Raw genomic sequence first — 25,048 nt, 5'->3', positions numbered from 1 at the left:
GTGGTAAAGTGGTGGTAGTTGGCTAAGGTCATCTAAGCCCATATTATCTGTATTTCTTAAGAAAATATCAATTCAATCCTTCGATGACAAGTTTTTCAGATGAAGAAAACCAAAATCCTGCTCATAACTGTACATGAGAAGTGACAGCCCATTCCGAGGTGCACTGCAAGCTATTGTTTGAGCAACAGTCATTTGGTTTGGAGCTGCCGTTCAAGCAAGTGCAGAAATGGACTCCTCTTAACATGATCCCACAGCACAGACTTCCAAACTGGTTCCTGAGAAAAGCTGACCCCTTACTTCTTTTCTCCCCCTTGTGAAAGAAGGAAATGTAAAGACAGCTTTGAACGGTGGAATGTTGCTATGCAGGCTTTATCAAAGCTCTAGAGTTTCACATCAACATTACCATTTTCTACAGTAATGCTATTAAAAAAAAACCCGAGTCCATGAGCAGAAAACTTTGAGATATCACACCAACTACACTAAGAAAACTTAGAACATCTGTGTTAAAAGAAAGACAATGCTTTTGAATTTATTTTATTCGTGTTTGGCTTCTATTCTTTTTTACACTATACAACATTTATCAGAAAATATTTTTATTAAGCTTAAAGAGCCCTATTTTTCAAAACTCTTATACAATTGGGAAGAATTAACATTGTCAATGAAATCATAACTCGGACCTGACAGCTAGACTTCAACAGGACCCAGTCATGCAAAGCCGCAGGGAGTCTCAGGATCACTTTTGGAAATCTAAGAATACAACTGAGATTATTTTTACCAGTAAACTATTGGATTCATGGACTATAATATAGCTATATTTAAAAAGTATATTTTGTGCTTATATATCTTTCTTTTTTACTGTAATCATATGAACTTTCAATTTTAAAAAAGTCCTTGCTTCTGAAGCTTCTTTCCTAAAATGTATATTAAAATACATTCTGGACACATCATATAACTTATAAAGAACATTTTTTGTCCTTCCCAATTAAAACAATACATGGAAGAAGGGATTTTTTTTTATTATCTCTTAATGCACAGAATCTTAATAAACACATGGTTTAAATGATGATAAAAATTCTCTCTTCTGAGAATGTGAGTAAAACGCATTTGCTCCTCCATGGCTCACTTAAGATAATGACAGTTGTCTCCAAATATAAGTACCCACAATAGGGAAACAAAAAAAACCAAAAAAAAAGGAAAAGAGAAATGCTTTGGAGCTATGAGTACAATCATCTTTTATATTAATCACTTTCATTTAAATCAAACGATGCTATATTCTATGTATTCTATGAACTTTTCCATATAGTGCTACAGATTGTGTGTGTGTGTGTGTGTGTGTGTGTGTGTGCGCGCGTGCACGTGTACACAAGTCCCTTGGAAAAGATAGACTAAAAACTAAAAATCCCAATGGATTTGTTGAATGCTAATATAAAGATACATGATACCTTATATGGTAGATTTAATATTGTCTGGTTTTACAAGGTGCATTGAATACATGCAGTCATGCCTGAATAATGCATAACTCTACCTAAAGACATTGGCTTCTTTATTTCCTCTGGTATGGTCACAAGAGCCCTTTCATTTGCCACCCTGGCAGCTGCTGCCCCAGACCTCCCTGTCGAAGCTATCACTATAGCTATCATTTATCTGCATGCTCTGACTAGCCAGAATCTTCTCCTTGTAGGTAATTTTTAGTTCTAGAACTGTTGGCATGCCATAAGCAAGCAAAGATAAAGATTATACTACTCAATGCTGTAGAATTTACACTAAAACAAAAGATGCATTTAAAAAGAACATCATTTTCCTAGAAAAGTGGCAAGTTCTTCTCCCATTTTAGAAACCAATTCTAACAATATTACAGAATTATCTGGATTGTCTTGTCTTCTTGATGGCATTCTGGAGCATTAGGTCTAGAGATATTGCATTATTCTGTGAAAGTCAAGCTCCTAAAACCACACAGAAAATTAAAATTATTATGTTTTCATATAGTCATAAACTTGGAGTTACCTTTTACTTGTGGTAACGTTTTTCTTCAGTGACACAGTGAGAATAAAGTATGATGTAAAAACTATGTAATAAAGGAGTAATTGAAAACACAACTACTTTTGCATCAAAGACCCACCTTGGCCTTTACTAGTTAAGTTTCAAACACATTTGAAATTCTTGTGGATAGTGTAATTACTCTCTGAATTCAAAAATATCCATAGCATTAATGTATATTCTTCATTATGTTGGTTCCAAGTAAATACTTCTATAGTAAAAATAATTTTTTGTAAACTAAAATACACACACGCACAATATATGTCTGCTTTATTTCCAACAATGATTTCAATTAGCCTTACACAATAAATCACAGTATAAAACAGTAAAGAAAAATTAAGTAATAAAAATTAAATAGTAATTAAAATTAAGTAAAAGTAGAAAAATAAAAACATCAGGAACTGAGACATAGATACTACCATAACTCATAGGGGTTTTAATTTTATAGTTAAGCAAAGAACTTAGCTCTGACCTTGCATAACAACTAAAGCACAAAGAGAAACATTTAAGTTACTACTAGGCCTATGCCCTATTGCTCTTGCAATTTATGAGGAGCTGTGTGTTAAATATTGTGTAGAGTGTTATATAGTGCTTTCTACATTATTAACAAAGAAAAAGGACTATGTGTTACTAGGTACTAAGTATGACAAAAGGAGAAAAAAATAAACATAATGAGATCATAGTTTATTACTATAGCATAATATCAGCACTATAAGGAAGAAACCCATAATAGTAGTTATTACCTAAAAGAGTTCAAGTAATTGAGGCTCTAGGAGGCATTAAGTGGGGTTTAGGGTGAAGGGAATCAAAGGAAGCAATGGGTAGGGACAGGTGAGGAGCTGGGGTGGAACCAAATTTTGCTATTGAATTACATTTAGGGTTGGCCTTGAAGGACTAGCAACTTTTCTCTTAGTTGTGAGAATATAAATTACATTTTCACCCTTGGATTCATTGGTCATATATCTATATGATCTAGAAGAAAAAAAAGTGAGTTCATGTATGCATGCATGCATGTAATCCCCCCAGAGGTAATGTAATCATATTGATTGAGGACAGATACATATGCAGTAGCCTTCAGAGAGTTACTAGTAAGATATTCCACATTTCTAACAATTTTTAGAGGGGACATTTAAATATTTTGCATACACAGGGCACTTGGGTTATTTTTCAAAATCTGGGAAAATATGAAATCAACAAAGTTGCAGAGGGCACCATCTAGTGGTTCAGTATAGTACACGACAATCTATCTAGTGTTGACTGTTAGACTGCACAGGGTTCTTATTCTATAATTTTCACTCACAGTAGTTTTACGCCTTCTCTTCACCTCGTTGCCACCCACCATTCTATTCCATTCTTTTGAGGAGAAATGAACACAGTGAGCATGGCTTTTACAATATACACTGCCGTAAATCTGTTCTATGCCATAGCTCATGGAAAACCAGAGAAACTTAGTATCAAAGAATCACTCAGCACCTAATTCGTGCAATAATAATGGCTGCAATACTTATGATGGCCAAAGAATGGATGAATTTCAAACGCATTCATCTATCTTTCCTTACAGAGTTGATGTAACATTCAGAGCACTATATGGACCCTTGCCCTCCTGATAGTTCTCCACATTTCCAAATGTGGCCTAAGATAGAAATCACTCTACATAGTCACGTTAGATTGAAGTGAGTCTTCTCAGTTCTCGTTAGCCAAAGATGTATTCAAGAGATTGTCCATGGTGCCCCCATGAGCCTTTGCATAACACAGCGTTATGAACTGGGACATTTCATGGCCAAGTAGCATTCTTGGAGAGAACTGTACCTTACTAGCCTATATCCATAAGAACTTAAAATTGACGTATGCTTAGTTATCTCCTATTTTACTTACATGTTAATACACTAGATGATGTTTTTCGTACTTCTGAGATTCTCATTTAATTAATTGTTAATGTCTAGAGAACAAAAACTACATGTTTAATTGTACCAGTGTATCATTATATCTCTATACAGCTGGCTGCAAAGGGCAAATACAAACATATTAAAAGACGTGTAGGTTTAATGCAAACAGTAATTGTCCCAGCACTTTGTTTCCTTGGCAAGTGTCCCTATAACAGAATGGACTTTTCCCTGTTCATCCACTTAGCCTCTTACTGACATTTTTTACTGCAATTATTATAATTATTTAAAATAATGAAAAAAAGGATTAGTTTTGGTTAGAGCATGGTGCTAATAACACCAAGGTCCAGGGTTCGATCCCTGTACTCGTCAGCCACCAATAATAATAATCATAACAATAATAATAATAAAGAAAATAATAAAATAAATTGTAAAAATTTTCAGGGATGGCTTTTCTTGCAAATAATTTGGCAATTTTTCTCTTAGAGCCTCAGCTATGGAATACCAAATCTTACACATAAGAATTACAAAATTTTAAATGACTGAAGTTTTTCCCTACCAGCTTAATTTTTCCATTTGTAATCAATGAAAAAGAGCTTACTTTTAATTCTCTTCTGGTACCACAAAATGGGTATATTTTGGAAAACAAACCAAAAATAATGTACTCTACTAAAACAGACTAAATAAAAATAATTTAGAGTACTCTTTCCATTTCTAATTTGGACGAAGTTATCTATGATACATAGACAAATTCTCTACTAGAAAGTGAGGTATCTGTTGGAAACTGCCTAAAGCTGTTGTCTTCGCTTTCCATGCTCGCAGATGTTAGTGAAGAATTGCAGTGATTTTACTGCTAATTCCCTATTGCCACATTCTGTACTTCCAGACTACATTCTATGGCTGTGGCAGATTCAAAATAAGAAGGCCCTGAAACAGTGACTAATGTACTTCATGGCCTTTTGCACTGCCATATTCTCCTGTGGTATGGCTAGCAATGGAGAATCAAATTGGAACTTCCCTGCAGCATACGGATTCTCTGGAATATTTGCTGACAGTGGCAGAACATTTATCAACAACACTGTCAAGTTGTACAGCAACCTCTTCTTGTTGTCTTTTCATCACTGAAAAGTAAGAATCAAGTTCCCAATGCACCAGCTCCGTTGGTCACTCTAACAGCATTCATATTCACCAAACCAAGAAGATTTCTGTGCAGAGAAAGGCACTTGCCTCCAATAGGAGAGACATATATGATCATATTCAGAGATAGAGACTCATTAGGACAAAATTGAGATATTCAACATAGAAATAAAACAATGAGAAAACAACTTGAGTTCTAAGGGATACTGTAAGTATACATGTTCAAACTGTCTTAAGGTTATATTTTTACTTCACCTGGTGTACAAATTACACACAAAAAAGAGCTCATGTTCCCTGCACATTGATATTTTTCTAAAACAAATTTCCTTATACTTAAAAAAAGGTTTTCAAATATTTTTAGCATAAATATATATCAGAATATGACAAGGGTTTTTGCCGTACAAAGATGGAATATTATCTCACTTTAAGATTATATAAATTTCTGGTGATTGCCCTCCATTGATTTTAATTATCCAGTGTAATCTGCAGTACATTAGTTCAAAGCAATAAAATCATAGACATTTTTGGGTTTCTAAACTTGAAAATGGTTATGACAGATTTTACAAGGTATTATAAACTGTATCTAAGCAGACATTTGTTTTTTAGAAGCCTTTTATTAGGCTGGCCAGGAAACAATTTTTTAGTAAAGTGAAGTTGCAAACCAAAATCATATAATTTCTTCGCTGACAATACAAAGGCCTAGCCTGCATAGTAACTTAGATCATACTTTTTTGTTATTGCCGTTAATTGACACATAATAATTGTACTTATTTATGGGGTACAATGTGATATTTTGATACATGTATTCAATGTGTAATGATGAAATCAGGATAATTAGTATATCCATCACCTCAAACATTTATCATTATTTTCTGTTGGAAACATTCAGAATCCTCTCTTCTAGCTACTTGAAAATAGACAATAAAAGCTAAAAATAGAAGCGTATGATTCAGCAACCTCACTATGTCACTATGTCTCAGTATGTCAGAGGAGTACCTGCACCCCCATGTTTATTGCATCTCCATCGACAATAGCTAAGGTATGGAATCAACCAAAGTGCCCCTCAATGGATGAATGGATAAAGAAAATGTGGTATATTTACACAATGCAATACTACTCAGCCACACACACACAAAATGGAATCTTGTCATTCAAGGCAACGTGGATGATCCTGGAGGATATTACATTAAGTGAAATAACCCAGGCATAAGAAGATAAATACCGTATGTTCTCACTCATGTGTGAACGCTAAAAATGTTGATCTCACAGAAGCAGAGAGTAGAATAATGGATACTAGAGGCTGGGAAGAGTAGGGGTGCACAGAAGGGTAAGGAGAGGTTAGTTAATGGATAAAAAAATTACAGCTAGATAGGAGAGATAAGTTCTAGTGCTCTATAGCTCTGCAGGGTGACAATATTTAACAATAGTATACTTTCTATTTTTAAATAGGTCATGTTTTAGAGAATAAATAAGCTTACTTACAAGCTTCCTTCTTCGTTTTGATTTTAATTTATCCAGAATAAATATTAAAATCTTATTTTAGACTTGTCAATGTCCTGAATGGCTAATGACAATATAAAATTGGAAAAGTTATAGTATAATTATACCTATAATGACTTAATATAAAATTGGAAAAGTTATAGTATAATTATACTCATGTCAACTCTGCCACTCCTTTGATTTTAGCTAATTTATTTCAGGTGCTGTCGTGAAAGTTTCAAGTCTAGAGTTTTCCTCCTCTCTAGGCTGTTAATGCTTTCTGACATTATTAATGGCTCCCTTATGGAATCACACAGTAAACTGAAAGCTCAACTCTTTAGGTGTTAGCATTTATATTTCAGAATCACTTAGCAGGGAAGAAAACAAATTTAAACTCTTCTGTGCCAAGCAATCCCACCACTCAGTCATCTTTGGGAATTGTCTGAGAAGAAAAACAAGACCTTGGCAAAATGAGGGGAGAACTGATGGCTACTACATGTCGCCCTTGTAATCCGATTGCTACTCTCATCTCCTTAAATGTCATTCCTGTTCCTCCGCTATGCCTTTGCTCATGCTGTTGACAGCTACCCCACTTTACAGCCCAGCAGAATATTCTCCTTATTCTTTCTTTTCCCATCCAAATTACACCGATCTCTGAAGGCCCAGCTCAAATCTCACCTTTTCTAACAAGTGTTTACTGAATACTGTAGCCCCAATCAGTCTCACTAGTCTTTAACTACTATGGTACCTAGTCTGCAACACAAAATTTAGCACTTAATTAAAGGAGATTTGTGATTTTTAGTGTGAATCTTTTCTCCCCATCCAAGGCATAGGTTTGTCGGAAGAAATAAATGTTTTTTTGAATACTTATACATCCCTTAGCCTACATAATGCACACCTGAAAATCTGATCGATTGCTTTGGGTGATGTCTAAAATGAATGATAAGGTCTTACATAGAGAATGAGTTAATCACCATTTTTCAATAGGGAAAAAAGACGTTATTGCTAGTCCTCAAAGATAAACAGTACAAGCAGCCCAGATAATTAGATATTTTAAAAAAATTCAGGGAATAATAACAGCTGCCCTTTCAGAGCTAGCACTGGCCTAATTGCTTGACATGCACTATTGAATTTAATATTTCCACCAGCCTTATGCAGCAGCTATGGTAGTATCTTCTCCATTTTACCGATGAGAAAACTGAGACAGAGAAATTGACTAGTGTGTCCACTGTAGCAAGGACCAAACTAAGATTGAAATCCAAGTCTGCCTATTTCCAAAGCCCATGTTTTTAAGCACTGAGTAGGTTCTACTGCCTCACCCAAAGTGAGAATTCAATGGAGAGGAAACAAATGCAAAATTCTTCCTGCCAAATTTGAATAAAGATGGAACCACATGGGGAGAATTTAGGGATACTCTGTGGTTTTAATCTCCAAAATTTAAGCATCTATTTTTCTCTGCCTTGCCAGGACTTAAAGTCCTCCCTAAGCACATGTTAGAGAACATGGGAAATATCATTAACTTATTTTAGGTCACTAGATCATTCAATTCACCAACATACATTTATTGCTTGAGCATTATAGGGTAATGGAATACAATCTGTTAGATTTTTAAACACAAGTTTCAATGTCTAACTAACTACCAGACATCAGAAAATACAAATCTAGATCAACATGTTTTGGCTGTATGTTGGTAAGACTACATTTCCTTAAATATTGTGAACACAAAAATGGGGATGTAAGTGAATTAAAGATCTTTCAGTAGCAGGTGCAACTGTTTTTCCTGTCTTTTTTCAATGAATTTCTATTTCATTTTATTATGGTATAATCTTAACTGTATTACATGTTTCACTTTCAGGGACAAAGTCTTTTTGATAAAGTGCATACATCTATTTTTCATTTTTGATAAAACAATGTTCCTCATGTTCATTGTTAAGTGGATATACATTTTTAGTTCTCTATATTGTAATGCCTTGTAAGTTTTTTCTACAGTCTTCTATTGGATCTTTATAGTGTCTACATTATAATGTCTATGAAATTATAAAAAGCAAATGTGAAGCTCTCATGGTCTGAAGCATTAAAACCCCCACAGACTTCCAAATCAGTTTCTCTCCCCCAAAGAAAACAGAAACTCAGAAATATGACAATTTGAATTTCAGATTTAATTTTTTTAAAGAACACTGAAATACTATTTGAGCTGGGAAGAAAAAACAGTTTAGTCACAAGGGAATTTTATTTGAATGAACAAAAGACACAGGCTTGAAATTAAACCTGTTGAAAATTTAAAAAATAAAATAACATTCCAGGAAATTCAACAGCTTTAGAATTATTAGGCATAACCAGGCACGTTGTCACTTTAACTTAGAGAATATATTTCTGAACAGAAAATAAACTTGGGTGAATAAAAATGACTGGAAATTATTGAAGTTTGCATCATGCTTATAGATCTTGACACATTAAGCAATGCCAAAAAAAAAAAAAAAATTCAGAAAGAGAAAGCAAAAACTAGCATATTTCATAGGATCAATGCAGGGATCAGGTGTTACATTTGGCAATGAAATAAAAGAGGTGGAGAAAAGCTGGGGGAAAGCCAAGAAGTGAAATTCAGATGCAGGAGTTATTAAGTGCACTCCTTGGAGGTAAGCTGATATTATATGTGGGTCAGTATGTGTGGGTGACAAGACAATGATATACAGATGCTCCTCAACTTACGGTGAGGTTGTCCCCATAAAACCATTGTAAGTTGAAAATGTCATAGGTCAGAAAAGCATTTAATTCACCTAACCTACCAGGCATCATAGGTTAGCCTAATATACTTTAATGTTCAGAACACTTACATTAGCCTACAATTGGGCAAAATCATCTAACAGAAAGCCTATTTGATAATAAAATGTTTAATATCTCATGTAATTTATTGAATACTAAACTGAAGGTGAAAAACAGGATGGTTGTATTGGTTGTTTACCCTCGTGATCTCATGGCTGCCACTCATCGTGAGAGTGTCGTGCCACATATAGTTAGCCTGGGAAAAGGTCAAAACTCAAAATTTGAGTTGTAAGTCAAGCCATCTTAAATAATGGACCATCTGTATACAATCACTTGCAAACTCCAAACTTGCTGATGCCCAGAATGTATAATTTAACTATCCGTTATTAAAACTAAATTGGTCCCAAAATTACATTACAGTATAGTTTTAACTGGGGGTATTTCCTTACTCGCTTCAAACATTTCTTCTAAGAATTAAATTTTTGAAAACTCCAAAAAACAGGCCACATGAGAACTCACCTGGGCTGAAATTTTCTATGTTCTTGCCTGATAAAAGCTCAGAATCAAAACAGTGTATGGGACACAAATTGTGTGTGTGTGTGTGTGTGTGTGTGTGTGTATGTTTTAATATTCCTAAAAGATTTTTCACATTCTTCTTAATTCTGTGTTCAAATAACCTTTCAATACTTGACAATCAAGAATTATTTTTGATCTTTAATCTGTTTTTCTATTGTACTTGTTTTCCAAAATGGACGTTCTCAAGATAATCCAAATCAATCTAAAATTGATCCAGTTCAGTTTAAGACCTTTCCTGAAGATATTGAGACAACTCTGTTAATCAGGCATACTTCCCTTAAGGAAAGAAAGATGAAGAAAGGAAACTATCACATAAACCAGGAGGTCTGGTTTCCAACTCTGCCACTGACTACCTATGTGAGCTTGGAAAATAATAACTATTACTGCTAAATGAGAGTCTGCTAAGTACAAAGCATGGTTTTTTTTTTAATTGCAAAATGTTATTTCATTGATCCTAACTCCATCCTTAACATTCTAATCTTTGAATTCCAGCTGTAATGCCATTGCCAACCAAAATCTTTCCTGATTTGACTACCAGTCAAATGCAATCACTTCTTTTGCATGGTCACAGCATGTTACTTATTCAACCATTTAGCATCTACTTATTTCCATCTTGTTTTATAACTGGGGTTGGCACAACATTCTTTCTTACTAAACTGTGAGTTACTGAAAGACAGGGCCTGTATTTTTTTTTTCTTTTTTCTTTTTCATGATTATATTTCTAGTTTTTGCCTCAGGACTTAGCACAAACTAAGCACACAATAAGTGCTTTTTTGAATTATTGTATTGGGTGACAGTAAAGCAGGGAGAAGTACTACAAACAGCTTACTCCAAAAAATATTAAACAAGCAAAGAGAGTGGGACATATGGCACAAATAATTTATTTACCTTCATTTAGAGCAAAATGCATTTTGTACAGGTGTAAATTATATCACCATGGAGGAGCTAACTCTTAAAGACGTTTTTATTAGAATATTAAAAGAAAAAAATTTGCATTTGACATGTTATAAAACTCCCTTTTAAACTAACAAGGGAGCTTTTAAAAGTTGTTGCAATAGAAAAAATATCAACAGAGGCCCAATATGTTTCTATACTATGTATTAACAACAGTGCCAAACACTCAAAGGAGAAAAGGCAGAAGAGCAATTGTTATTTTCTTCTAGAAGTTATTAGAAGCAAAACTTTACACAAATAAAATTGAACAGAATTTAATTGAGCAAAGAAAGATCTGCGAATCAGGCAGTCCTCAGAACCAGGAGAGGTTCAGAGAGGTTCAGAGAGCTCTGCTCTGAAATGTGGATAGGCAGCATTTATTGACAGAAAACAGAAGTGAGGTACAAAAATAGCTTGATTGGTTATAACTCAGTATTTGCATAATTTGAACATGGTCTGATCAGTTGGCAGCTTATGATTGGCTGAAGCTCGGCTGCTGTGATTGTTTGAGGCTTCTCCTAAGTTAGGCTTTCAGTTTGTTTATGTACTAAGTGATGTTGCAGTTTGTTACATACGAACTCAAGGTATGGAGGCATCCTCAGGTCAAATTTAATTTAACTTAACAAAGTGTACTCATTAGATGCATTCAAGGAACAAAAAAGTTTGCAATTTTTTAAAAATCAAACCTCTCTCATAAATATTCTCTACTACCATCTTCTTAAGGTATCAAGGGGAAGACATGCTCTGCTGGTAAAATGACCCCCATGCTGCCTTCACTGACATAAGCCTAAATGAGTATCACTACCTCAAAGAAAAATCATCACAGCTGTGTGACTGAGTATTCATTTTGTCTTAACTCTTCAACATACTTATCGGATACTTCTTCAGGATACCCTGAGGTCAGCTGGGGAAGGAGATGAGGAGTAAAAGGCAGGGGTGTTACAGTTCTTATTCCTTGCATCAGAATACTTAAGACGCTCCCTGACAGAAACCAATTTCTTTGACACACAAAGGCAAATGGCCCAAAATGTCCTCAATGGTATATACATCATGGTGCATATAACACGTGCATTAAAGAGCTAAGGTAGATCACTAAATCTATTTGTGTAACTTTGATATTTATGCCTTGCCAACAGGTTTCTATTTATGTAAATACCCAGAATATAAAAGTAGCTCACAAATAAACAGGTACTTTAGAAATAACCCACCCCAAAATTGTTTTATAGAGTATTTTAAGAGGTCATTTGACAGTCTTGAGCAAATTAGAGTTGATTTTTTAAATGTGGCTTTAATTAATAAGTCAATTATTGAGGCCTCCAAGCAACAGAGTTCATTTGATCATGTTTCAGATTTAGCCTACACGTACCAAGAGCACTGATGGAAGTGGAGGGCAGCAGTGACAACACATGGCAAAGTAAAACAGTCAGCTTTGCTTCTTGAGTCTTTTGTTTCATCAAGTCCTATCATTCCACTCTTTCCAAATAAAGGAAGAGTTTAATAAATTAATTATTTTAGAAGATGTCAGACTCTTTTACCTACCTGTAATCCTGCCAACTACGCCAATTGTTGATCTACTTTTACCTGACAGTAATCCTGCTGACTGGGTCAATTGTCAAGCTTGGGCTGGGTCTGGAGCTCACAGACCCCTCAAACACATTGTCCAGACTGGGTCACAAACCCTTCACATGCCATGCTGGGTCCCCAGACCCCTCATACACCAGGCTGGGTCACCAGACCCCTCACATGCAGGTCTATGAGCTAGGTAACTGGCAAACAGGTCCTTGGAAGCCGTAGTTGGAGAGCATGGCTGTGTGCACAGCGGCCACCTGAGGCAGATGCTAGCCAAGGTGGTGGCGCCACACAGGTGCACCAAATCCACCCACAAACAACTTATTTACAAAGAATGTTCTGCACCACCCCCAACCAGAGCTTAAGGTGAGGGGGCCTGATTAAGTTATTCTATTTTCCCATTAGAAGCTGAGTAATCTTCCTCTTTGGAGACTTTAAAATAAAGATAGAAACTTATCTGTGAGATGACATAGGTTTAAAGACAGGGCAGCACAGACTGTTTTTTAGAGTATGAATGAATAAAGAAATTAATAAAACTGCATTAAATTGTAAAATGTTGATTTGTGGCCCAGAGCTCAGTAAGCAAAGTAACATTTATTGAATATTTACTATGTGCCAGACATTGTACTAAGTGCTTTGTATAGATATGTAATATAATCTACATTATTTGCTGATGAAATAGGTGTAATTATTGTAGCCATGACAAATGATGAGAATAAAACTCAGAGCTAGTTTGGCAAAGATTACAAAGCTAGTCTGTGACAACTCTGGTATTTAAACCCAGGATTATCTGACCCCAAAGCCCAAGCTTTTACCTCATGATATATTGCATATTAAAAAAAAGTATAGGTGCTTAGGTGAGAGAAAAAATGTTGTACCGGGCACTAAAGAACACCCAGTCAGTACCAAATACTATGCTAGGTGTGTGCCATGTGTTAAAAATTATCCCTGCTCTCAGGAACTCACATTGTAGTGCAGGAATAAGATATGAGCACAGATACTTGAAATGTAAGTCTGTGTGTGACAAAGCCCTCGAGGCACAGACACAATATCACAGGAGCTCAAAGAATGGAGAGCTAATAGCCATCTAGATGCCTTAAATGATGAGTACAAAGACAGTGGTTAAGCACAGATAGAGAAGAACATTGTTTGGGAAGAGAGAAATATATACAGATAAATAGGTAGGAATGAATAAAGAAAATTAAAGAAAGAACAAAGAATCTAGTGTGATTAGAACATAAGTATTCAGTGAAAAATTAGCAGGTCATAAGACCAGAAAGAAAGGTACAGGCCAAAACACACAGAGGAGTAAATATATTCTTTCAGTAAACAGTGGGAGACAATTGAAGACTTTTGAAGCTGGGATGATCTATAATCTGTGCTGGAATTTAGGATGAGAATGGACAGATAGCAGCAGTCTAGGAGAAAGGAAAGGACATGGAGTTTGGCAGCAGCAGTCCAGCTGATGTGTCTTGCAGCCTTGCTGTAAAGAATATATAGATGAAACACATTTGGAAGCTCACCCTTGTGAATTCTTTCTAAGTCCAACCTGAAGATTTTCTTGGCAAACATCTGGTGAGAGTTTCAATATGAGTGGAAAGTCTTCCACTGTCCTCCCCTATTTTCAATAATTTTAGTTAACAAAAACAGAACTCTACATCATAGAGAAGGGCTGACAACTACAGAGAGATCAGGATGCTCTACAGGGTATGTTAATAGGAATTATCAGCAGGAAATAACAGCAGGGGAGGACTATCTACTACAAAGTCAAAGAAAACAGAAAACTAAACAAAACAGGAAAAAATCTTTAAAGTCTCAGAGGCATGCAACTTGCTAAATTGTTCTAGCATTACTTCTCTGACATTTGGGCAGTAGCATGAAATAGAGCAATTTGACATAGTTACACGTGAGACAGAATGTGTTCTAAAGAAACAAATCTCAGAATGACAGATTCCATATTCAGATTGAGTAATTTGCCAAAATCATGAGGAGAAATGCTTCCCCTTCATACTCAGAAATGCCATTGCCTATCCATCCCCCCCCCCAAAAAAATCTAGTGAGGATAACAGTTTGCTCTACAATTGTGCTGGAAATCAACAATTGATCTAATCATTAGGTCATATAATAGACTCATAGATGAGATTAAAAAAGATTTACTTTTATTTTTATTATTGTTTAATTTAGCTCCAGATTACATCAGCACACGTGTATCAGAGTAACTAGAGACCTACGTATTTGCTACAACAGATCTGAGCAAGAATCCAAAAGAATCTCTCTAATTTGTTTATAATAATTCTTGATTAGCCAAAATAAAGTATTTTTAGCATATGGTTTCATGCTGATCTGAAAAACTGATATATAAACTTGAATCAACTGAATTTATTTTCCTTTGGGATAATGCCTGTCAAAATCAATGAACGGGCAAGGACATATGATGTCTCTGACATTTATCTAGTTTTCCTCTATAGGAAAACTATACTTCTGAAGGTTCTCAGCCTGCTCAACTGCAGGAGGTGAAAATCAACTCTACCTTTGGCCAGAACTAATCTGCACCATACCTGGCAGTACTTCAAGATGCCCAGTCTTACTACCCAAGTGCAGAATTGAGTGAGCTATGGCGGCCATGGACATCTGAATGTCCGTGCTTGCTAAGCCAATTTCACTTGTCCAGTTCATATGCCTGGGATATTTCCCCGCTTCCTCTTTTACCTTCCTATTTTTACATGGGATTAGAGGGAAAAAAAAAAGAATTGGATACCCACTTATTCAACATCTATGTGCCCGCTTTAGAGTCTATATTGTGTTAACGTTCATAGTAATTATATGAGAATGGTATAAATAACCCCAAGGCACAGATGTGGCAACAAATTCAAATAATTGGTCACTTGTCCTAGGCTCTGTTTACACTTAATGGGAGAGCCACTGGCTGGAGTCTTACTACAAAGAGAACCAAATAATATGGTTGTCTGACCATGAGAATCAGCACTGCTTATATCTTTTCTTCTACAGAATTCCTCCCACCAGCTCAGGACCTCTGGCTTCTGAAAGTCCAAACTGATCATATTCCCTCCTGTGCATTCAAATGTGTCCTGCTGGCAATTCTTCTTAACCCCAATGATTCTCCCAGCTGTAGTCCCACCTATTTCTGCTGTTTATTCCTCTCTTGAATTGCCTCCATTTCACTCCCAATGTGCTTTACTTATGAACCCAGATGATAAACCCAGTGATGAGCTTTTCGCACTTTGATTTCAGTGTCATCAACAAGGTTCCCTCTGTGATTACAAACGCAATTTGTTTTGCTTGGGTGCTGGGCATTGCTAGAAGACTCCTGCACAGGCTGATGAGTCATCATCAAAAACTCTATGTAAACAAATGATTCATATGATAAAAGTATATTCATCCTTGATTTCTTCCTTATATTTGAAAACTGAGAATCTATATTTTATTCATTTGAATTATTATGATATTGAATGGTGTTTAAATTCTATATTTATTTTCCAAAGCCTAATTACCAGTAGATATGAACATCATAGTTAGCAACTTCTTTTCAAAGTCGGCTGCCAATACTTTGTGGTCCAAGAGCTCCAGAAGAACGGTTCCCATTTGTTGCCCTTGGTATTAATCTCCTGTGAGTGCTCACAAGCCTTTTATCTGTGGACATGGTACCCATCTGCCATGCTGCTGAGATTCACCAACATGCCATGAAAATTGTGGAATGTCAGATCACAGCTGAGATACATGTTCACTGAGGAGTCATTCCATATGAGTATGATAAGAATGGGAGCAGTACATGGTTGGTCAAAGACTATGGACTTTAGAATCAGAATGTTCATGTTTGAATCCCCCTATCTAACACTTGCAAGCTGTGCAACCTTACGCACATTATTTAACCTCTCTGAACCTCAGTTTCCTCAAGTAAGAAAAGGGGATATTAATAGCTATACTTCAATAAAGCTGCTATAAGGACTGAAGAAAAGGAAATAATTATTGTAGAGCACTTAGCATGATGACTGTAATAATAACTTAAAAATAAACGTTATTAATGATTGGAAAGTAAAGTACTCATACCACTAAAGGTGAAGGACAATGGAGAAATCATAGGACTCTGGTTGGTTAACAATGTTGAGTATTTTCTATATGTCTAAAAATAAAACCCTTTACTCATAAATAATGTTGTCACATCAGGACCTGTTTATTTATTTATTTATTTATTTTTAAATAGGCTTCCCATTGTGTAAAGAGTTACTTCTAAACTTAGTTTGGCATTTAAGGCCTTCCATAGCACAGCTCTTGAAGATTAAAATAACTCTAAAAATTTCCCAGATTAAATTTTGGAAGAACTCTGATCTCAAATACTTCCATGATCATAGCTTACATTTCCATAGAACCTACAACACAGAGAGATCGTAGCCAAAAGATAGGTGCTTTGGGCTTTGAGGAAAATATGAATTATGATGTGTGGTTCAAAAAAGTTTTTTTTTAAAAAAATTAATGTGTATCTTAAAAACATTATAAAAAAATAATATGGGACGCTAAACTGGCTGGCAAGTAAAGGAAGTAAATGGTATGTGCACCTTGCAAACCATTGTGCAGTTTCATGATCCCAATGAATTTTTTTCAAGAGACTTCTGCTGCTAATGAAAAAACTTTGCAAGTGGCCTCACTGAGTCGACACATATTGAAATCAATACAATATTTTACCGAAGTGTAGCCTTAAAATTTAATGATTCAGTTATGCATAGTTTGGGAAAGCAGTTTTCTTGAATTATCTATTTTTTTTCCTTACAAAAGAAGTAAAGACACTAATGTTGAATCTTAACCTGAGATCTAAACTTCCCTTTGGGGTGTTTTATTTATAAACGAAACTAAACAAAAAGCTCAAACTTGTGTGACTCATTCTGTCAGCAGCTGTAGGCCATTTGGAATATAAAAGAATTATATAAGAGCTGATTTTATTTTACAAAAATTGATTAGCCAAACTCCTGTGGTTTTCTAACCATACTGTGGAAAAATATGATTAGGGTAGCAATTCCTTCATCAAATGAATTTACTGTTACCATATTGAATTAGTGATCCTATTAGCCACTATTCCAAGATTAGAAGGTAATTCTTTAAAACTGTGGAAATTCTCACATTCTGTCACTGTTAATTAGCCTTTCTTGTCCTCCAGAAAGATTTTCATTAAGGATTATCACAGTAGATTTAATATTTTTAAAAATTGCATTTTGGGGGGATTATTTCAACACCTTATATTCTCTGTCGTCTGCAAATATTATTGTTCTTTTCTTTTCATTCCAGGGTCTTAAAGGGGTCGTCTTGCTTTATGATGTGCAAATATGTGCAGTTGTTCTAGCTGAATAGAAAAAGATATTGGTTTAATATCAGCAAGTCTCCTTCTAAAATATTTCTTGTCCCAGGGACCACCTTCATTCTTGCTGTTCATTCGTGGTGAGGAATTGTCACATAGTGGTTAAGAAAATGAGCTTTGAAGCCAGATCCAGGGATTTTTGCATCCTGTCTTTGGAACTTACTAGCATCTCTCTGTGACCCAATTTCTTCATCTATAAAATAGGAAAAATAATAATAATGATTATAATAATAGGGATAATTCTAGTCATAGGTTTGTAACTAGAATTAAATATTAAATGAGTTAATGTTTTCATTGCTTAAGAGACTTCCTGGTACACAGTAAATGTATATGTTTTGTTAAATAAAAGAAATAAATTATATTGCCACACTTCCATCATCTTTTCTACATAACCATTCTTTCTATTTTTCTTATTTCTCTTGTATCACTTCACAGTGTTAGAACTATTTTATTTACTTTCTGTGCCAGAGGTCAGTTATATTCTTTGTGGGAGACATGTGAGTCATTAGCTGTGGCCACTAAAATTTGGGGAATTAAAGTGAAGCAATACGTTCATTCCTCACCCTCATACATTCTATAGCAGTTGTCTAATATTGCTGTTCTGAGCTACTTATTTTTCAGTGGATATAAGACATGATCACAAAATATCTGTATTTAATGAAGTATAGTGGCAGCCAAGATATTGTCTGTACTCATAATCAGAATGCCATCATAATAGAAGAATTTTTTCACAAGCAAGACAATGTATATGGGAAGTCATAGTAAAGCATGACAAGACCCCAAGAAATATACCAGTTTTATTTTGCTTCAATTTTTGGACAGAATATTATTATTTTAGAATTTCTAGCTCACTGAGCATTAAAATTGTTATGAATCAGGGGTAGGGAAGGTGGAGGGAGAATTTATTATGGAAGGGAAAAAACATCAAAACAATCTAAAATACCACATTACAAAAACATAAGAACTCCATGCTAACTGGCATATGTATATGGCACATGCAAAGCTGGTCAATGACCATTTTGTGAATAGCTCTCTATTTCCTTTAAGTACTGCACAGATGTTAGCATGTTTGCTACAACAAATGTTTATGAGCCCATTGGCCCCTGTACATTGAAAAGGTGGTCTGAGTGATTAGACTTTATCTTCTGATGCTGATCGAAACTCATGTTAATTTTTGAAAATCTAATTTGAAACTTAAAAATATGTACCCCAGTTGTGTATCTTAGTATTTTCTAAAGGCTCTAACAAAAAAGCTAATTTTTCTTATAAGGAAATGAACACTTTCTTTTTTTTTTTTGTCACTGGTAAGGGGATTGCAACCCTTGGCTTGGGGTCTTCTGCACCGCGCTCAGCCAGTGAGCGCACTGGCCATCTGAACCCACAGCAGGAGCGCTACTGCGCTCCCAGCACCGCACTCTCCTGAGTGAGCCACGGGGTCGACCCGAAATGAACACTTTCGTTACCCAAAGAATCAGTTGACCTGTGATTTCATGGTTCACACGTTAACGTTCATTAGTTGAAGAGCTGGCTTTACATCTGGAAACCATTCTGCTTTATGGGGCACTACTGTAGCACTTGTGCATTTAAGAAAAAAAAAAAAAACCCTCAAAGTCACTATCTGTATCATTAATTTTAATTAATTGGCATTATCAAATTATTTAAGGATTTCAATGAAAAAATAGAAATAATTTAAATTTCAGGTTGAACTCTAGCTTCAGTAGTTTCTATTTCAGAAAGCTGTTTTTAAATCCCTCAAATGAGTAATGAATATCTTGTTAAAGCTGAGATACTTTATAAGGAAACTTAAAAGCTTATTTATAAAACAGATATTTTCTTTAAACTTTTCAGAGGCAGGCACAGTACTTACGAAAAACAAGGTTGAAAAGTCCCTATTTGTACCTGCATAGTAGTATTATGTATACAGTGTAACTCACCACTCTATGTGTATCTTAAATTGCAACTGAAGCCTCAGGCAGTAAGAACAATCAAGGCTGTTAGATACTTAAACGACATACCTAATAAAAGAGCCTCAAGAAAAAAGAACCCACTATGTAAGAAACCATTGTGTCTCTAACAAGATTTTAACTTTGTTAAAAATGAAAGAATCAGTAATTGGTAAGGAATTAGTAGAGTTAATTAGAGGGCACTCCATTTAGTAGAATATACTACTTGGCTAGATAAAATATTGCTGATTGAGCATCTTCTTATTCACGGAGGACAGATGTTGCATAACAATGCATAATTCTATCTGCCTTCTAACTATTTTTCCCAGTCATACCTTATGTCATAGTGGTAGGTCAAATTTTGAAGGTGCATGTTTTAAAACTGTGTACTTTTCCTCAAAACTTCTATTCTGAAGACTACAATAGATTCTCAATCAAGGAGTCAATAAACTGATAATGAAATTCTGAGATGCCTCTTTGATATAGATGTAGATAGGTTATTATATTATGTTCACCTTGTATTCTGCAACCTCACCATTTTCTTGAGACTAATCAGAGGTGCAAAAGTCAGAATTTGAAATTTGGCAAAACATCACTAATTCAAACTTGAGTAATTTAAAACTTGTGACAATTTGGACAGATCCTGGTTGCAATTTACCTTTAATAAAATTAAACATTTCTTCCCATAGTGCATAAATTAATGCTGTAACTCTTCCCAAAGAGCATAAATTAACTCTGTGAAATATTGTAAGATGTTATTATTACACAACACATGGCTTTCATAAATTTCAGAAGCACACATAAAATAAATAATATACAAATGTGATTCTCCTTCCATTCCATTTGGGTTGTTTATCTAATACTTTAGATCTGTATTTATGTAACTACATTTTCTGAATTTATGTCCCTTGTAACAAATAAAAGACATCTGAAAATAACTAGGTAGAATACAATTTCTAGTTATTAATTTGGCACCCCAGGGATCAGATTTAAGACCTTTACCTTATTAACAACAGTAAGTTAACCAGCCACAGAATACCGAACAGCATACAAATGTTTAGACTTTGGTCTCCTTACTCCATTTTTAAAAAATCCCTGTGTGGTTCAGAAAACAATACCCCAAAGTATTTCTCTCTCTCTGGAAGTTCCCTTGTCTGACTGAGAAAACTTCTTCCAAAAGAAATACAATTGTCTTAAAAGCCCCTCCTTAGGAATCTCATTAAACAACCAGAAAGATTAACCACCAGAGAAGAGATGGACTTTTCATCTATTCTTCTGAGGCCAGCTCAGAGAGGTTACCTGGGAGCTTTATCTGCCTAATAAGACAACCTTGTTCACAGTGAAGCTTTGCCCCTCACCTTCTGCAAGCTGTCACCAGCTACCCCAGAGCTCAGAGGAATTTTGTCCTGGTCCATTGTCTGTTCTTTGGGCTTTTCTCTAAAAGTCATTTCTTATCCCCTTAAAATTGCCTACTCTCCCTCATCCCCCTCTTTTCTATGAAGAGGATGCTGTTTAAGCTGCAGCCATTTGTCCCTTCTCTGAGTCTCATATTTTGCATGACTCCTGAACAGAATTGCAAGTTAATACATATGTCTGTATTTTCTTCTGTTAATCTATCTATTATCAGTTCATTTTAGCAAATCTTCACAGGGCAGAGGGGAAATTTTCCCTTTGCCTTGACATCCCTTTAGGACCTCTACTAGGAAAACAAATTGGAATGGATTTGTTAGTCACGTTTTGAGGTGTCCTGATTGAAATGAGTAAAAGTGGCTTCTTTAAAAATACCTTATAATTGGATTTTGAAAAACAAATTCAGACTGGTTTGCCCCTGAACTAACTTGTTTTAGTAAGGTTTTACTGAAATTTGCCTGATTAACATAAAAACAAATTCCACTATATTATTCTATACCTTAAATTTAAGTCCTAAAACAGTTCTCAATTTTTTTCAGTTCATGATCCTAGCACTAGACTTAAACATCAGTGGAATAGACAATCATTTAGAAAAGACTTTTAGAGGAATGCTTGTACCTAATCCAACAAATGGACTAACTCCACTGTTATTATCAAACCACGCTAGAAAGCAAGACTTATTTACTGTCATATTTTCGCCACTATAGCCCAGCACAAAACCACCTGAAGAAACTTTATGGAACATGCACTTACAAACACTACTTAAGAATATTTCTTACATGTTTATAAAAATCATTTAGAAGGAAGAGAGAGGAAAAATCAAGTGTTTCTTTCATACCTGTGGTTGGGGATGAGTCCAGATCTCCACAGTTGTTGACTCTTTTGTGGGCGTTCGAGATCGTACAACCTCTTTCATTGGCTTTAGAAAGGAAGACAAAAGAAGTATTTTTAAAGCTGTTTGTTAAAAGTAAACAAACACAGAACGTTTCACACAAGTATTGCCTACAGGCAGCTAAAATTTTGTGCGGGTCAATTATCACTTTCTAGATATCATTTTGATGATATCTTGAGGGTTTACAATGTGCCAGGTGCAGTCTAGGTACTGACAGTAAAAAAGAGAAAAAAGAACGAAGAAAAGAAATCCCTTTTTTCACGGAGTTTACATTCCAGTGTTACATTTGTGCTCTATTGAACACATGAATGGAATTGTGAAGGACAATTTATAATGTTTAAATAAATGAAATTTTAGCTGGAGAGACTTTCAGTACAATGTTTTTACAATTCAATGGCTTCAAGAGCTATATTTGTGAACACACCATTGTCTCAAATTAAAATTTATCCTGTGCATACCACCACAACACAAATTTGTTATCTACCATACAAAGAGGTTTAATAAATGTGATAAATGCCAAGGAATTTATGAACCAATACACAGATGTTAACCTACAACCCAATTACTAAGGTCTTAAAAGGATGATATCTATATCCATTCAACTTACTTCAGGACATAAGAGCATGTTCTGTTTTCAAAATACTGAGTAGATGTGATACACATTTTCTGCATATGTGATTTTAGCCTATGGGGTAAAGGATTTAGTAAAAGTTATCATTTGATCTATGAAAGGCAGAAAACCCAACTCAGCAACTCTTGGATGCTTTCATGCTACAATAGCAGAGTTGAGCAGTTGTGGCAGAGACCTTATGTCGCACTCTATAAATTGTAGATGCAACTATTACTCAACAGGTTTTCAAATGCCACATGTATCACCTTACTATAACAGTCTCTTTTATTTATTTATTTTTATTACCAGTGCATGCCCCTTATGTCAAAGCCAGAAAAGAAGAAAAAAATCAGATTTGGAACATCATGCTTTGAAGGCAATTGATCAAGAATTATTTTGTTATGGAATTAAGTGGCAAATCATGTTTTTATAATGACACTAAAGCTGTGATAAAAAGAGTACAATACACGTTGACATTACCAGACTAAGCATTCATCACAATATTCCAACTCACAAGAAAGTAACAGTCAAAAAATAAATAGAAAATTAAAATGGAACATCTCATGACAGCAGAATTTCTTCACCAAAAATAACAAAAAATGAAAGCGAGGTTGTGACCACAAGTAAGTTTCCGAAAGGCTCATTTGTTAACCAAGCAGAGAAAACCATTTTCCTGTGGTGAGTGAATTAAATTGTGCTTACTCACAACAGCTGAAGAAATGTGTGCAGGAAAAAAAAAAAACAACTTAAGACTATCAGCTTTCTGGCAAGTACAATTACTCAGAAGTTGAGGACATTGAGAGCAATATCAACAGTGAATTAAAAAAAAAAACAAGGCCAAAGAATTTGAAGTGGTTTTTCTTGTCTCTTCATGAGTTAACAGATGTTACCAACAATGCTCAGTTGTTACTTATATGAGGAAGCAATGTCAAGTTTGAAGTGACTGAAGAATTAGCCTCTATGAATAGTCTTCATGGAATAGAACAGGCAAGAACATTTTCAAAGAAGTTGAGAAAACACAAATTTGGTAAAACCTGAAGTGGCATCTGCTAAGAAGTGTTACTACTGATTGTGGGTAAAATATGTGTGGGGCAGAAAGAAGCTTAGTTGAACAAAACAAAGCATGTAAAAATATAAGGTGTTTAAAGGCTATGGTTATTTGTTTTATTGTACATCAGCAGGTACTTTGTAGAAAATATTTGGATCTATCATGTGCTATTGAACCAGTAGGGTCAATAGTGAACTTCATTCACTGTTGTGAACTGAACCATTGTCATTCGGTAAACTTTTGTCAAAAACACGAGCTGAATATACTGACTTGCACTATCAAATAAGCAGTTAAATGGCTTAGCAGTGGTAAAGTTTTATGGAGATTGCAATTTTTCTGAATGAGAAGCACCCTCGGCCACTATTATCAAACATTGAATCACTTTTGAAATTAATTTTTGCTGCACACTTGATAATGTCTCTTAATAAATCAACCCACAATTACAAGGCAAAACAGTGCTTACATGTGACACATATGGCACTAGTCATTATGACAATTAAAGCTGTTTGAATCACAAGTAATATCAAGCTACTTAATACATTCCAGAACTTCAAATGTTAAAACAAGAAGCAAAATTTCCATCCCCACACAAATTTGCAATGAGTTGTGACAAGTATGCAATTGAGGAGATTTACCCAACCTTCAATGGGAAACGATTAATCTTCAATGTAATGGTATGCTAAGTGGCAAAATCAAGAAAAGAATCTAATATAATTCTGCAAATGCTTTCCAAGAGATAGATGTGCTCAACTGAAATTCTATGCTTGTGGATTTATGTCAGAATTTAGCAGTACCTATCTGTGTGAGAAGACATGTTCAGAGATGAGATACACAAGTCCATTCACCTCATTAGTAGACCTGTATTGCATAAAAATGGTACTCTATGATTATTATTTAAATTACATCAATAAAAGTTTTGTGAAAATTTATGTTCTCTTTTGTTATATAAATACCTACTTCATGGCTTTTAAAGAAAAAGTCTGTGGACTCCTGATCTAGGAGGAAAAGAATGACATACCAATAACTATGACTAATAGATAATTCTTTGAAATAAGTAAAGTCTGGGAGACTTCAGATGAAGAGGATGAGTAGGAGTTCTTTTCTTTTCTTTTCTTTTTTTTTTTTTTGGCAGATGAAGAAACATGGTCCTAGGCAGGGAGACCCAGGAGGTGGTCAATATGACTGAAGTGCCAAAGAGATGTTGAAGAATGGTGGGACAAATACACGTGAAAATAAACTAAGTGCATACTCTAGATGGACTTGCAAAATTAAGTGGTGAGTTTATACTTACATAGGAAGCAAAGTGAAAACACTCAAATGTGTTTGAGCAACATGTTGTGGGTCATAGGAGTGCTCAATAGACCTGTACCTGGGTCTCACATTAAACTTAAAAAAAAAAA

General features: G+C 35.0%; 1 protein-coding gene across 5 annotated transcripts in view; it reads right to left on the bottom strand.

Annotated features, from left to right (window-relative positions):
* PCDH11X (protocadherin 11 X-linked) overlaps positions 1-25,048 on the bottom strand; it is a 671,252-nt gene that overhangs the window by 372,269 nt on the left and 273,935 nt on the right. For 4 of the 5 annotated variants that reach the window (XM_063084040.1, XM_063084041.1, XM_063084043.1 and 1 more), the window contains exon 3: positions 21,937-22,017. The exons of the other annotated variant lie outside the window; for it this stretch is intronic. In XM_063084040.1, coding sequence (XP_062940110.1) covers positions 21,937-22,017 — 81 coding nt within the window. The remainder of the gene's footprint in view (positions 1-21,936; positions 22,018-25,048) is intronic. 5 annotated transcript variants of the gene reach the window in all.

This window comes from Cynocephalus volans, chromosome X, assembly GCF_027409185.1.
Source record: "Cynocephalus volans isolate mCynVol1 chromosome X, mCynVol1.pri, whole genome shotgun sequence".
Taxonomy (NCBI): domain Eukaryota; kingdom Metazoa; phylum Chordata; class Mammalia; order Dermoptera; family Cynocephalidae; genus Cynocephalus; species Cynocephalus volans.
This window is presented reverse-complemented; position numbering and strand designations above follow the sequence as displayed.